The sequence below is a fragment of the Alligator sinensis genome, unplaced genomic scaffold (assembly GCF_000455745.1).
Source record: "Alligator sinensis unplaced genomic scaffold, ASM45574v1 scaffold720_1, whole genome shotgun sequence".
NCBI classification, from domain to species: Eukaryota; Metazoa; Chordata; order Crocodylia; family Alligatoridae; genus Alligator; species Alligator sinensis.
The window spans coordinates 2,151,334-2,166,573 of record NW_005842026.1 but is presented as its reverse complement, the minus strand read 5'-3'; the positions used below and the strand labels follow the sequence as shown (position 1 = coordinate 2,166,573).

At 38.9% G+C, this 15,240-nt stretch overlaps 1 protein-coding gene across 3 annotated transcripts in view; it reads left to right on the top strand.

Moving 5' to 3' along the window:
• The window catches only part of AP4S1 (adaptor related protein complex 4 subunit sigma 1), a 45,482-nt gene extending 30,908 nt beyond the window's left edge, over window positions 1-14,574 (top strand). For all 3 annotated transcript variants that reach the window (XM_006022260.3, XM_006022259.3, XM_006022261.3), the window contains exons 4-6: window positions 1,337-1,405; window positions 4,252-4,263; window positions 13,595-14,574. In XM_006022260.3, coding sequence (XP_006022322.1) covers window positions 1,337-1,405; window positions 4,252-4,263; window positions 13,595-13,723 — 210 coding nt within the window. In that variant the 3' untranslated portion in view covers window positions 13,724-14,574. The remainder of the gene's footprint in view (window positions 1-1,336; window positions 1,406-4,251; window positions 4,264-13,594) is intronic.
• The last annotated feature ends 666 nt before the right edge of the window (window positions 14,575-15,240 follow it).

Sequence of the window (15,240 nt, the reverse complement as noted above, 5' to 3'; positions counted from 1 at the left end):
CCCTCCCCCCGCCTCAGGGGGGCAACCCTGCCCTGCCCCAGCCCCCACCCCATCCCTCACTGTGGGGGTCTCAAGCCCCAATCTGCCCCCCCTCCATGCCCCTTCCCTCCCCTCCAACACACTTACCTGCTGGATGCTGCTGTCCAAGCTGCTGGGCTGCATACCTGGCCATGTGCATGCTGCATCTGTATGAATGCATGTGGCATTTATCAGTGACATTATCAGCTGCTTTGGCCAAATTGCCAATAATGTCAATTTTCCTTTTATCAGTGCAAAAATTATATGGATCGATATATCAGTGCACTCCTACCAACACGGCATAGTGCTGCCATGTAGGGAACACTAGCACTTCCATTTTTGCTATCATGAATAAAGCTCAACACAATCACTCACAATGGTGGCAATTTTTAACAGAAGTTTCCTAGTCCAGAAAAGTCAATGACATGAGAGTGTGGAGAGGAAGTACTTAAAGTAGTTTAATTGACTGCTGAGAAGGATAGTTAGGATAAAGGATATGTTTTTTTGGGGTAAGGAGTGGGTCTTGTTTATACTACTAAATTTGCAGCTGTACCAGTGCAAGCAGTGGCATCATTGCTAATGTCTACCAGGTTTGAACATTTATTACTGTGTTATGAAACAGGCCATACTACATTCCTATTTATGTTGTTGAGACAGCACCAGTTCTGGGAAACTAATCCAAACATTTATACTGTTGTAGTGTAGACCTACCGTAGAGGTCAGGAAGGATGATGGCTGCTGTATGAATGCTTTCTTCTGAGCCAGAGCTATAGTGACTTACATCTTAGAGCAAGTTGTTCAACTCTGATGTATTACAGAACAATAATTTATATATATTTTTGAAGTAGCTACTAGAGGTATGTCAACACTGCAGTTGGAAGTTGTGACTGCACCATGGGTAAATGTACTAAAACTGGCTCTTTTAATTTAACTAGCATGGGCAACAACAGCAGTGAAGATAAGATGATACAAACATCAGCACTAGCTATACCAGCTTGTTAGAGACCCAGGGTCCTTAGTCATCTGACCTGCAATGAAGCTCATGCCAATGTGTCTGTATTGCTACCATTACTTAAACTAGTTTGATTAATGCTAGCTGAAGTGTATATACCCAGCTGCAGTACATAGACATATCTTTAAGAGTAGCTAAAGATTGTGCATTAACCGATGCCACTTCTCGACTACTTTCCAACTGCTTTTCAAACGCTCATCTCATATGAAAATAGAATGTTTAAGAGTAGCACATTGCATCTATATTACATTACATCTATAGTATGTCTATTCATTTAATATTTGTTTGCTTTCCATTTAATTTCAGAATGAGATGGCTGTATATGAACTAATTCATAATTTTGTGGAGGTTTTGGATAAATATTTCAGCAGAGTGGTAAGACCTGGAATCCATTACACCATGATTCTTCTCTTTGAAAACTTTAATGAAGAGATTATTCACTAATGCTTAAAGTTGTCAATTACTTTATAACGTACAGTGATAAAAGCATACATGGCCTGTAAACTATCTGTCAGCGAGTGCAAAAATATTTCTGCTAGACCAGCTTTCTTACTGGCTTATCCCCCTAGAGGTCCTTCTAGGGAACTGAAGCATCCCACACTGATATCAACACTAGCCTTTAAGTTAGCTGTTTTTATATTTGTTCTGAAAAATCCCCAAATAAGCTTCCCTGATGCTAGAAATGGTGAAATCACTAGTGTATGCAGGGCACTGACAGTCACCTGGACTGAGAAGCTTAACACAAAGCAGTGATTGAAACATCAACTGCATCCCACTATTGCTACTACTGGTAGCATTGCAACAGTGGGAATTTAAGACTGGTGTATACAAAATCAGAGTTAAGGAATCAAATTCAAACATGGTTCCAGTAAAAAATCACACTGGTTTCTTACAAAGTTTGGCCAGCCAGCATGGTGGTCCTAGACTAGAATAAATCTATTGAATGTGGTTCTGCTACTATTTGATACAGGATGAACGAACCTGGTTAGAAGCAGGTTTAGCTAAAATTTTGTTTACACAGAGTTTCAACGTGGTAACCTTTGCGAGCTATCCTTCCTCTTCCCTGATTCAAGTTGGTGAATGGCCTCTGTATAACAAAGTATTGCTTCTTTCAGAATCTATCATCTCCATGGTATGCCACTGATAACAGCACATGCTAAAAAATCACCATGTCCCCTTGAGGTTTATAACTCTGATTTCCCAATACTAGTGCAAACATTTCTTACAATAGAAACAGGCCGTTTGAACTAATCATGTAAATTCAACGTCACAAGAAATAACCTTCCTGGAACCCCTCACTATTACAATGCTGGGCAACCTCCCAACTAACCCTATCATGCTGAAAATTGGCCACCACAGGATATCCCATTTCTTTACTGCACTTAGTTTAGAAATTCTTTGTTAAATCTGCTCTGATGGCAGTTACTACCGAGGCACTGACATAAGCAAACAAATTTGATCTTTCATATGCAGTAGAATTTACTAGCACTTATTTGCCCGATTGAACTAAGCCTGATGCCAGCTGTTTCCCAGGTTTAACTTTTTCAGCCATGACAGTATAAACTAGACTTAGTTTTAAAACAGCTATTTTCTAATAACTCTTAAGGCAAACTTGTAAATCTGCTACATTTACCAATTGTTACACAGCCATTTCTTGAAAGTGTACATAGTCTAAAAACTGAGGGTTGTTGACAATGTACTGAATACATTATAGCACAGAGGTTGGCATTTCTCAAAGCAGTTAGGCTTTAAAACTGTGAGGACTGAAAAGGGGAGTGGGTCAGAGAAATCACATACCATACCATAGTTCTATTTTTAATAGCATATAACACATAGAATAAATAGCAGGCCACTGAATAGCAGAGCTATAATTCCAACTTGAGGTTCTGGTAGAAACCACAGAGCAAAGGGAATACATCTGTCCTGTACTAGATTAATGTATAGTATTTTAACAGCAACCTAAATTCTGATTATGACAACAGAAAAAGGGAAAGATAAACAGAACTGTGGGAAAGAAAAGAACATCTGTCCTGCTCTGGAGGGACGTTTTGTCATCTTTATATTTTTAGGTTTGTGAGTTTTAAACATTCTTGCACAAGCTATTTTTATCTAATGGAGTTTCCAGAGCTTAAATTCAGATATCAGACCTTATGCTGATGTACTGAAGTAAATACTCACAGAATGAGGGGCAAGTTTTCAAAGATGCCTGTGGGATTGAACTCTGCCTCTCCTTATATAGGAGCTACATAACTAGAACCTCCGCAGAGTGTGGAATACATGCCTCCCCGTTTTTCAATAAAGAGTTTTAATCATGAGGATAAACTGAACAAATCTCTCTCAAATTCTGATCTTATCATACATTATAAATCTTTTAAACAAGGAATGTCAGTAATTTAGTGGTGAGAATGGAATTAAGGAGAGAACACTTTAATTTTGATCCACAGCTACCAAGTTAAGACGTGAAATTCTCACATTGCAGCAGCACTATGTCAATAGGATCCTGGCATAACAGTCAAGGATAGAATACAGGACCTCCAAGAAAAGGCAAAGAAGCCCTACGGAGGCTTATGTTCCCCTCCAGGCAGACCATAGGAAGCATCAACCTCCTTGGATAGAAACTTAATCCCTGAGGAGGGAAAGGATGAAATGGCTGAGCTCCAGTGCCTGGAACAGAACGCCCTTTAAACTTCAGGGACCTGCAGTTCAAAAACTGTACAGCAACCCCACTTCTGTAGTACGGCACTGCACCATTCAACAAGAACAAGTATGCACCTTAGCTAGATGTTTCTGCTACAATATGTAGAGATTTAATTACCAATGTTTATACCATCTTTAAACAATCCTTACTAAACTTCTGAGTTACTACCCTTTTTAGTGGTTGGGGGTGGCAGTGGGGTTTACATGCTCAAGTATACTATTTCTGGCTGTATTTCTTCAGATTTGTGAATTCATATCTTCAGAGAAGTTTTAACAGTTAGCAACTATAATTCTCTGAAGTTTATTTTTTTTAGTGGGAGATTAAATTCTAAGGAATCTAAGTTTGTCAAGAAAGATGGGATAATGTATCATTGTGTAAAGCATACTATAACTATATCTGTGTCCTTCCAGAACTTTTCTTCTTCCACAGGACAAATAGCTTTTAATGCTTTATGACCATGAGGTTAACGATAATCCATACATTGACAACTAAAACTAATACCTACTTATCTTTTCTCTTCCAGAGTGAATTAGATGTATCCTTTTCAGTATTACAAATCCATTTATCTTTTTCCATGTTCCAACTGTTACCTGCTTTTGCGGCACTATTTGGCAGGCATTCAAGATAAAGCAGTACCATGTCAACAAATGAATACTGCAGGTAGAATAATTGGTACATTCCTGGGGCCCTAAAGTGCCTGCTGCTGATGCCAGTGAAGTCTCCTTGCTTAAGAGTCTTTACATCAACCTAAAAACAATGCTAGTTTGAAGCTAATTCTTTATGAAGGTAACTTGGTAAGTGAGACAGAGGGCTTGCTAACATAAAAGATTTATAATCACAATGTTTGGATATAAGGAAGTAAAAGAAGGGTTGTTTTTTGTTCTACTGATTTTTTTTTAAATGTACAGTAAAATAAATATTGAAATAGATTACTGAAACCAAAGGAGTGAATATTATAGCAGTACCATGAGACCCTAGATATATGACAGTTTACACTAGTATAATTGGTTTTTATGCCAATGTCAAATGTGAGTGGACATGTGATATGCAGCTCTGAGCCAGTGTAATTCACTCAAAGCCAGTGTAGACTTACCCTGAGAAAAATAAGGATAAAACTACACTGGTATAATTTTTCCCAGCATAGCTATTTCACATTCACAACTTACCCCTAGGCAGACATTCATTCATGGTAAACATACTACCATATTGTGAATCCAGGACAAATGCTGCCGTGGAGTCATGCAGCCCAGGACTGGGACCAGGACTTAATGTTCCCATTTCAGAACTGTCTTGCCCAGTTAGGGACAGGTGATCACCCTGTGTCAGAGTGGCCTCTTGTAGAAAATCATTTGCCTGGTAATGTAAATGGAGGTTTATGGGATTTAGGACTAAGTTACTAATCATCTTTTATAATATCATCTTCAAAAAAGGTTTCTACATCCATCATATGCAACTCCTAGAGCAAGTAATGGCCAGTGCATCTCCCCTGACATTAGGCTTGTCATTGATTTTGCAGGGCATTATTATACTTTTTTTTTTTATTATCTTGGAGCATTTTTTAAATAAAACATTTCCCAACACATTAAAATGTTGTTGTCTAATTAGAAAAGGTAAAACCCTTGTGCGAGTTGGGAGCACATGTAAAATAGGGAAACCAATTCCTAGACATGCTGAATAAAGTATTGTATTGGGGTAGTATTGAGGTGACCCTTCAGTGCTGTTTACCTTTTTTGTTTTTTAACAGAAATTTGAGCAACAAACAGGCAGAAAAAAATGATGCAACAACTGGGCTACAAGTACTTGAGACAGATGTTACTGAAATGCAAACAGTATTCCATCAAACTGCTATTTATAGCACATAAAATAGAAACCCTGCTTGGGACCAGATCATTTCCTTTGCCAAATACTCTGAGCTAACTCTCAAATGTAGATTCACAATACCTTATGAAGGAAGTATAATTTGAATGCCTGTAAGCATATATGCAATATTTACAGACTCTTTGTATACTGGACATCTGGCTAGAGCCCATCGTGATTTCCTGTCTCTATAGTAACAATAATGTTGCCACATGAAGCCGTTTATAAAAGCAATAGGGCTAGATTCTAATCCACCTATTAGCGTGATCCTGTTCTGATCTGCTCAAATCCCTGAAAAATACTTAGCACACAAGGTGTGTTGATCCTCCTGCTTGCTGTTTTCTGTGACATTAGGGTTAAGGGTAAGATGATGATATTTTAAACCAGTGGTTCCCATCCTTTTTTTGCCATGACCTGCTGCTGGGAGCAGAGTGCGCTGGTGGCGGTCCAGGGCTGGGGGAGCTCCCAGCATGTGGCACGGCTCATCCTTTGTGTGCGGTACCCACAGCCCTCATTCGGGTTGTGACCCGAGGTTGGGAACCGCTGTTTTAAACAGTTTTTTCAGGGACTTTAGCAGGGTGGAATTGGATCACATGTAGGTGCCTAATAGGCAGAATAAGATCTGGCCCAGACTTGATGTTTTTAACAATAAGATTTACTAAAGGAAATAAAGATCAGCAGATACTCCAAATATATAATTCATCAGGAACCAGGAGTTCTCCCTCCTGTGAAGGGCCTTTCACTGAAGACAGTTTCCACATGCAGTGCCACCCTAGCATAATTATGCTGCGTCCAGTTGCAGAGGTAGCATACACACAGGAAGCATAGCATGTCTCATGTCATAGAGCAAGGATGTTAAACATACAGCCCATGACCCATATCTAGCCCATAGAACCCTATGATTTGACTCTCAGCTTGACCCCGTGACCCACATGGCCAGAATAGCTGATCTGGAATGCAGGCTGGACCCAGAGTTGTGGATGCTGCCTGCAGGACAGGGGATTGGCCTAGGTACAGGCATGCAGTGATTGCTGGCCCCGAGACTGATCTGAATTGGGCCAGGCCAGGGACAGTGTCCAGGGTCAGTTGGCAGGGCGCCACATATAGCATGTGTCCCATGCTGGCCCCACACTACATGCAGTGCGGCCCACTGGTCCAACCCCACGCACTGCATGCAGCCTGCACTAGCCCTGCTCTGCACTGCACATGGTGCATAAATTGGCCCTGATGCTATGGGCACTTGCATGCAGCTGAGGATCTCAGGCATGGGCTGCCTGGGGCACCTCACTGGACAGGGCCATACCTTGATTCTGGTGCATGGTCCTGATCCAGGCCACATACCAACACTTGGCCAGAGGGGCTGGTTGAATTGGACACCCCTGTCATGTTGGTATAGCCTTAGTTAGTTGGCCTGAACTTTTCTAAGTATCTCCATGTAAGTCAGTTCTTAGGTACAAATGTTGCTGCTATAGTCCCAAAAAACAGAACTTTTGTACACACATTCAAATGATCTGGGAGAATTCTTCCGGGTTTGCTTTCCTAGTAGACAAAGGAGACATCTGAAAAAACATTTGAATGCCAATCCCCTGAAGAGCAGAGAGCTTGCAGTGCTGATGCTGTGAACCCACAGGGCCCCTGTACACACATCTCAGTGTGCTCTGCAGGCTCCCTCAGTCTTCTCAGAGACAGATGGCAGCAGTAAACAGGACAGCCCTGATAGGTCACAACACAGTTCTTCAGTATCCCAACCAATCTCAGAAAATAATCTGTATAGAAATTCATTCTCTCAAGAGAAACTCTCCTGGGAGTGATTTAGTTCTAAAAGTTCTCAGGTTATTTTTTCCCCCTTAATTGGCCATTTCTGCTCCGGGAGAAAAAATCTGAACTTCTATACACACACAGTTTCTCCTGGAAAAACAGAGAGTCTCCCAGGAGAAACTGAATGTCTGTACATGGCCAGAGAACTATATACTGTGCTAGAAGCCAAGGTCTTTTGCTGCCATTTTATTAAGTCTTTGATCCAAATTTATATTTGTCCATCCTTCTCCTCTATCTGTAACAATTCTTATTATTGCAAATACATCGCAATCTAAAAGCTCCCATCTAGGTCAAAATATGGTAAGTTACATCCCCTTAGATGTAACCTTTTCCCCAGAGACATCTTTCTTTTGAAAGGGATGTACCAAAATGAGATTCTGCATGTATCCATACCCACTCCCAACTACTCTCAAACCCCTTCAAGCAATAGAAAAAGGACTGAGATAACCCAAGCTTAATGCAAAGAATCCCCGGTAATAAATCAGCAAAATCCCAACTGAATACAAATGCTGTTACTAGTGCACAACTGAAGATACTACAGCAAAACCAAGATGTGCAATACCTAGAAAACCAGTTCTCCAATTTGAAACAAGTTTAGCTTTAATTGTTGCAAAGAGAATCTATTACAAATGAAAATATCATTCTGATCCCATCTAAGACCCTATATATGTCATGCAAATTGACCTAAAGTCTATTGACCAATCAGGGAATGGATGAAGAGAATGAATGGAAGAAATAAAATCTCCTGGAAATAATATATGCTTTCCTGCAGTCACAAAGCCTATGTGAATGAAAAAGAACCTTTTGGGGGAATGCTAAAGTTTAACTTATTTACTGTCCTTCCATTTGTAATGATGTACACTTAAAAGGAAAAAAAATGGTGAAAACTGCATCAAAAGTAAAGGACAGGATGCAGGCTTTTCCTACTAAATTTAAAATAGGAAAACTTCATTGTCAGGAGTGAAAACTTATATATATATATATATATTTTTTTTTTTTACACCAGCTACTTAATTTTTGGCGGCAATCCCAAAAACCACTTATGCATAAGCTTAGTTTTAAGCACATGAGTAATCTAATTATTGATTTCAGTAGGACTACTCATGTGTCTAAAGTGCATATAAGTGTTTGCAAAAACACAACCTTAAATATATTACACATAGCAACAAGAAAAATGGATTAATACTAGTCGATTAAAGGGGGCGTTTTAGACAACTACTTTGAGTTCTGAGCAAATGTTTGTTTTGGAAGCAACCTTTATATGTGAACTGGAGAGGGAGGCAGTTGGAAACAGCATTTTCAACAAGTTTCCATTTTGTGTGGGAATTAGTCATTTGCAGAATTAAGAGTTTAGGTGAAACTATGATCAGGAACATTTCCAAAATTATATTTTACAAAATTGCTGCCTGATACTTGTGTTGAGACCATTTGAATGGACAGTGCTAATACAACAATTGAAAAGTTGCTCTGGAGTATGTTAATACCACTGATAAGCTCAATTTCTGTGTATAAGAGAAGTGGGTGGAATTTTATTAAGCCCTTGAAACAGCTGCAGTTCAACTAGTGTGGGAGCCACTTGTGTGTGCTATGAGTCACAAAAGAAATTTTAAGAAGTGACAATTGCAAGTGTTTTCACAGTAGTGTTGTGTGGACAAGATGCTGTTATGTGTAGGAGTTATAAAAATTAAGAAAAGTTGGTTTCCTACATTTTAAATTGGGAAAACAAGGTTCTCTCTGAACCAGGTATTAGCCTTCTGAGGGGAAAAGCAAGTGGTTAGGTTTCTAGGTGGAGCCCTAGAGAACCAGTTTTCTGGAGAACAATTTCCCGATTTAAGAAAATTAAATCCCAGTGTGATTAACCTACTATACATTTTCTAGGACAGCTGAGATGTTGATCTAGGGAAGTTCTCATGTGAATCTATCAAACACTCATGGCCACCGAAGTAGCATTTTCAGGATAGATCATCTTTAGGTAATTAGGAGAAAAGTTACAATGTTTCACTGTTGGTTAACTAGTAGTTTACACTGAATATTAATAAGGCTAAAATTTAATTTATAAAGGCAAAACAATCGGATACAGTGGAGAATATACAGGTACCATCTCTCTCCTATTTAATACTAGATATATAATTTCAGCAAACACATGGTGGCGATTTTCACAATGCATCAAATGCCTCTTAGTGACTGAAATTTCCAATCCATTAGATAGTCCAAACGTTACTAAAGAAGTTAGTAAAGATGAAGTCAAGCAGCTTAGTGTTATAGGACTCAGTAGGTCTTATGTTAAGGTTAACGTTAAGTATAACCATAATTAATCTAATTTGTGGCTAAAAGGGAAGGAAGTCTGAATTTTATATCAGCTAGGTACAGTATACAGAAACAAACCATCTACACATAAGTTCTCATGTTGTGGGCTACAGAGCACGTGTTAGTGTTGCTGGGACTGTGGCCATCACAAGGTGCCAGCTCCTCCTCATTATTGGTTCAGAATCAATGGGTGTTTTTAGACGTGTTCCAGGTGTGGGCACGTGCCTTAAAGTGGCTCTGAGAGCTGCTCTAATTAAAGTGCCTCAGGTGTCTTGAGCATGAGCATCCCTGCGCTTCAAAATAGCAGTGGGAGTTCTTTAAAGCTCATTGTACGAGCTGTAAAAGCAGCCCTACTGCCATTTTGAAGCATGGGGATGCCAATACGTGAAAAAGAGGTTGTTGGAGCACACTAATTATCATGCTGCAGCTGACTTGATTAATCAAGTCTGCTCCAACGCACTGTAGTTACAGCACATCAGAGCAGCCTCCCTGCACATCTACAGGCACTCATACTCCTGACAGAATGGACAACGGATCCAAAACAGTTCAGTGTTTAATCAGGAACATCATGAGAAAATGAGGTGGAGATGGAATTGAGAAGAGAAGCCTGAATACTTGATTCAGAAAAGGGAGTGAACAAAAGTGCATAGACATATACAAATCAAGATGAGAGATGTTTCTTTGATGGTAAGCTCGTAAATTGACTCTTGTAAGGAGTGGAAAGTGTCTTGACAGAATAGAGCTAGAAGGTTACAAGTAGGAAGGTGTTGCTGCCACCTCACTTTTTGTAACAGAAACTGACCTCTGGGCATCCAGGTTCTGTTTGTTTGTCTTTGATTGTTGCTTACAAAGGAAAGTCAGTGCCATTCATTTTAAACAAACTCAAATTAACCTGAAACTTCAGGATCTTGAAGTCTGTCATTGGGTCAGAATGCAACTGACACAGGCATATAGGGTGCCTATACATGTGCTCCAACCTGTTCCAGTTTGAACATGTCAGAGCAGACTCAGTTAATGGATTAATTGAGTCTGCTGGAGCATTCGAATTAAAACGTTCCAGTGTGCTGCAGCATCACATTCATTTAGTATCCCACATCTCAAAATGGCAGCAGGGGTGCTTTAACTAAAACTCAAACTTTAGTTAGTTAAAGCACCCCTGCAGCCAATTTTGAAGTGCAGGACAATGAATGCATGCGATACTATGGCATTTTAATATGAGAGGCTCTCCCAGAGCCAGTCTAATTAAAGCACCTCCTCCCCACCCCCTTCCCGGAGCATGTATATATACATCCATAAAGACAGACAATCTCCCTCAGGCGAGAGAGAAACTTTTTGGGAAATACTTTGGCATAAGAGCAGTGATTGATGTCTTTATCCAGGGAACCTGGTTTAGAGAATACAAGTTCTTCTCCCCTCCTCTGTTTTCAGAAGAAATATTCCTTGCTTGTAAAATTAAAAGGAATGTAGCAGCGTTTTGAGGACTTTTCCCAAGCTTGAGTAGATTAATATCAAAACTTGGTCCTGGGTCATCCTTCCTAGATGCAGAGCTTTGCCTCAAAGTAGTACTGAATAGGAACTCAAGGATTGCTATTCTTTCTACTAGTATTTAATTTTTTTGTACCAGAAATGCTGTAACTGTTTTCAAGCTAAAATATTGCTAGGACAGTGATATTTGTTTGAAAAGTATATGGAGATATATCTACTAATACATCAAATACAGTAGATGCATCTCAAGCCTACCAGCTCAAAGGAGACAGATGGCTACATTCTCCTCACAGACTTCAAAGGCTGGATTTTTAAAGGTTTTTGGGCATTGCTCTTTCTCTGGCCTTATAGAGGTTGCATTCTTGGCTGAAGTACAGACTCAGCATCAAATCAGTGAGATTGGGGAGTGTTCCCAGACAGCCCAACCACTAGCTTGTAATTAAATCCCACTCCTTGCACAGTGAGACACGTGGATTTGAAGCTTGGATGGAGGAAGAATTTAACCCAGGTCGTCTACTTCCTGGAGGATGTACTATAACCATTGGACTATTATCTAAAAGGTTGATGATACCTCCACCACATCATTTTGAAAGAATGAACTAGTCATCTCTACCCAAAGGAATGGCTTAAGACACTGAAGTACAGGAAGAGGTTTCAGGTTCTGAACGCTGGTCTCAGATAGGTGCTTATCTGCAGCCCTAAGTTAGGTGCCTCTGCAATGTTTCTCTTGGCTGGCTTAGTTAATGCACCGAAGTCAATTGTGGAAATTCTGCTTCTACAGCAGGTGTCTAAAAGCATGGTGTTGTTCATAGTTACCAACGTTTCTCTATAGTTTTGGACCTTAGAAGCTTTCAGTGTGACCAACTCCCATAAATCACTTTTTAAATTAGGACTTAGGCCTTGCATTGGTGAGCAGAGCAATGCTTATGCACCTGTTAAAACGTGGGTCTCCAGCTACATTGCAGGGTTCCATAGAGCCCTGAAAACTAAGAGAGAACAATCTGACCATGTGTCTTCCTTAGCTCGTGCCATACTATTGAATAACCACACTAGCAAACAAGCTCCTGGAAGCAGAAATATCGAAGGTGAAAAAAAGAAAGTTGTTGAAAGATGCATTTGCAAACTGGAACGTAAAGCATCTTTCTGGCTCCACTGCAATAGCTGGAATCTCTGACATACAGCCAAGATCTAGAAGGAGCAAAGCTGAAGCTATGATTGATCTATTGAGCAAAGGGAAAAAAAAAAGACTAAAGAGCAGCAACAGGTGGGGACAAGGCAGAAGGAAGGTTAAGTTCTTTCTATGCAGAATTGTGCTGAATCAGGGGGGCAGCCATGATAATGCCTCCCTTGTAGTGTTTTCATGCCAATTCCCATCTCATAGATGAGAGATCAATAGAAAGAGCAAGATATGTTCTTACTAAAACTTTTTTCCTCCACATCATATTTATTCAGTTACTACACAAATAAAGCACATGGAATGGTATCCAACTTCTTTATTTGCTGGTATAAAATGTGCCAAGGCAGAAGCAATTAAGAGACCATGATTAGACAGATACACTAGTGGACAAGGCACACAACACAGAAGTACACTTTTATATTGTTTCAAATTGTCCTTCAGCTTTTTTATGTGTATACTGAAGGTCCTAAACATATCTGCAAAATGATAACCATTTAAACATGAACCTTTTATTAAATTCTACTTCTTAAGAAGGAGATATCAGCAAAATCACTGTTATTTATACACAACTATAGTAGGTTAATACCTTCCTATTTCATATCAGCTTATTCAACTTGATAAGCTATTTTCCATTAGCCTAAACAAATGGTGTAGGAGTAGAAATAAAATATAGATACAAGGGTCAACTTTAACATTTAACTGTAACTGATATTTACAAGTAGACTAAAAGAATTATTTTGGTTAGCTGAAATGAAGAATATAAGATTTACATTTCCACTCTTCTTCACTTCCCTGTCTTGCTAGTAGTATTATGCGCCCATGGGAATCTAAAATTATTTTTCCATAACATTGGAGGCAATTGGAAGTAACCTCATATCAGCCCATCTAAAAACGTTATGCAAGTATTAATTCTTCATGTTATTACACTGTTAATTCCTAAACTAGTTTAATAGAAGACTGCAGTTTTTCATTCCCATTGACACTGCCACATGAATAACAAGGTCAAAAGCATTATTTCTGAAATGTACATTAGCTCCAGTAAAATTTATTAGATAATCTCAAACTCTAAATTTACAAATACCTCTTTTTGGAAGCCTTAATCAGGGAAGAGGGTTGGGAACATTAGACACATGAAGTGGACAGATAACATTTCCAATGTAGTTGTCCTCACATTGCTCAGTACTTGTAAGTAAAAAAATTACTTAACTTGAAATACTTCTAGATAATGTTCAACTTGGATAGAGTGCACATAATTTTGGATGAAATGGTGTTAAATGGATGCATCGTGGAAACAAACAGGAGTAGAATTCTTGCACCTCTACTTGTTCTTGACAAAATGGCAGAAACTTAGAGAAACAGACAAGCCTGTTGAAGAACATATTTTACAAAGAAAACATCAAGGCCATCCTCTACAGCTGTTTCTTGAGACTTCAGAAGGACAAATCTTGCAATATTCAAACTGATTTAAACATGTTGAAGATGCAGTTAATCAAGAAATCTAGTTCCATTTCCTTTTATCTATACAACAAAATACTTGAATACCAAAAGATAAAACAAACATGAATAAAAGGAAAAAGCTTTAAGCAAAGCAACAAATTTCAGTTGACACAGCAGCTGTCCTTCTAATAAATTAAGTATTTGTTTTGGTATTTGCAGTTCTATTAGAGAAATATCTTTAGAGTTGTCTTGGAAGTCTGTCTTCATGTATCTCTTTGGTTTATGTACTGTATATTCATGCCAAAACTAGGAGTTGGTGGGGGTGGAAAGGAGCTGAAAAAATTAGTATAATCCCAAATTAGTTTCTATGCTTGCTTTAATATACCAATATATATTTTTGTTGCTGTAAGTACATAGCTTAAGATCTTATTGTTCTGCATCTGTATGACCAATCTTCTGCTGGATTTCAGCTTCACAGGAACAAATTTGCTTTTTCATAGGAGTGACTGCCATAAAGCCTGTTTACATTTACTCAGATTTTATACTGAAGGGAATGTTAAAAATTTCTAAGTACTGTGCAAATTGTAATCCAAGTATTGAGGCAGTTAAGAACCATTATGTTAATAAAAATGAACAACGATGATAAAATAAGGTTTGGATACGTCTCATGCTCAAGAGGAAGCTGCTACTTTGTAAATTTATTTTTTTATTATTTTAATGATTAGGTATTTGCTTCTAAGCATTAAAATAAACGCTCTTTCCCCTTAATCTGGTGTTTTTTTCTCTCATATTTATACTATAGTTTTGTTCACAACATTACCACTCAGGTCCGCAGCACCACAGCATAAAGGATTGCCGGTCATGGGAACCCGCAGTTTACAACACTTAACCTTGGAATCATAACACAAAACTGTTTTTCCTCCTCCATTGACCATCGATTCCCGCTTCTGCCCGACACACACTAAACTAAATGCCTGATATGCTGCATCAAAGGGGCAAGTTATCCTTGGTTCTGCTTCAAAACATGATTACCTCGTTCTTTCCCTGTGTACAAGTTAGAGAAACCAGGGCAGGAAATCCTATTGTAACAGAAAACAGTTAACAAAGAAATATCACAAACATCATCATACTTTATCACGCTAGGTCATAAAAAAGGAGAAGCTGAAGATGCTCATATAAGCAATATGGTATGGTTGGTATTGCTGGAACTTGATGGTGAAAATGGGGTTTATGACTGAAACACTGAAATCAATTATTACAACTTATGCTATGAGGATAAAATGGGAAAGGGAATGATGGCACCTCCCACAAGAAATACCCTTTCCTGTTAAAGAGTTGCATGCTTATTGAGATCACAGGACACTGAATGCTCGCAGATACACTTGTCAGTAATAAAACTAGGTGGTGAGATTCTAGTGGACATGCATTACT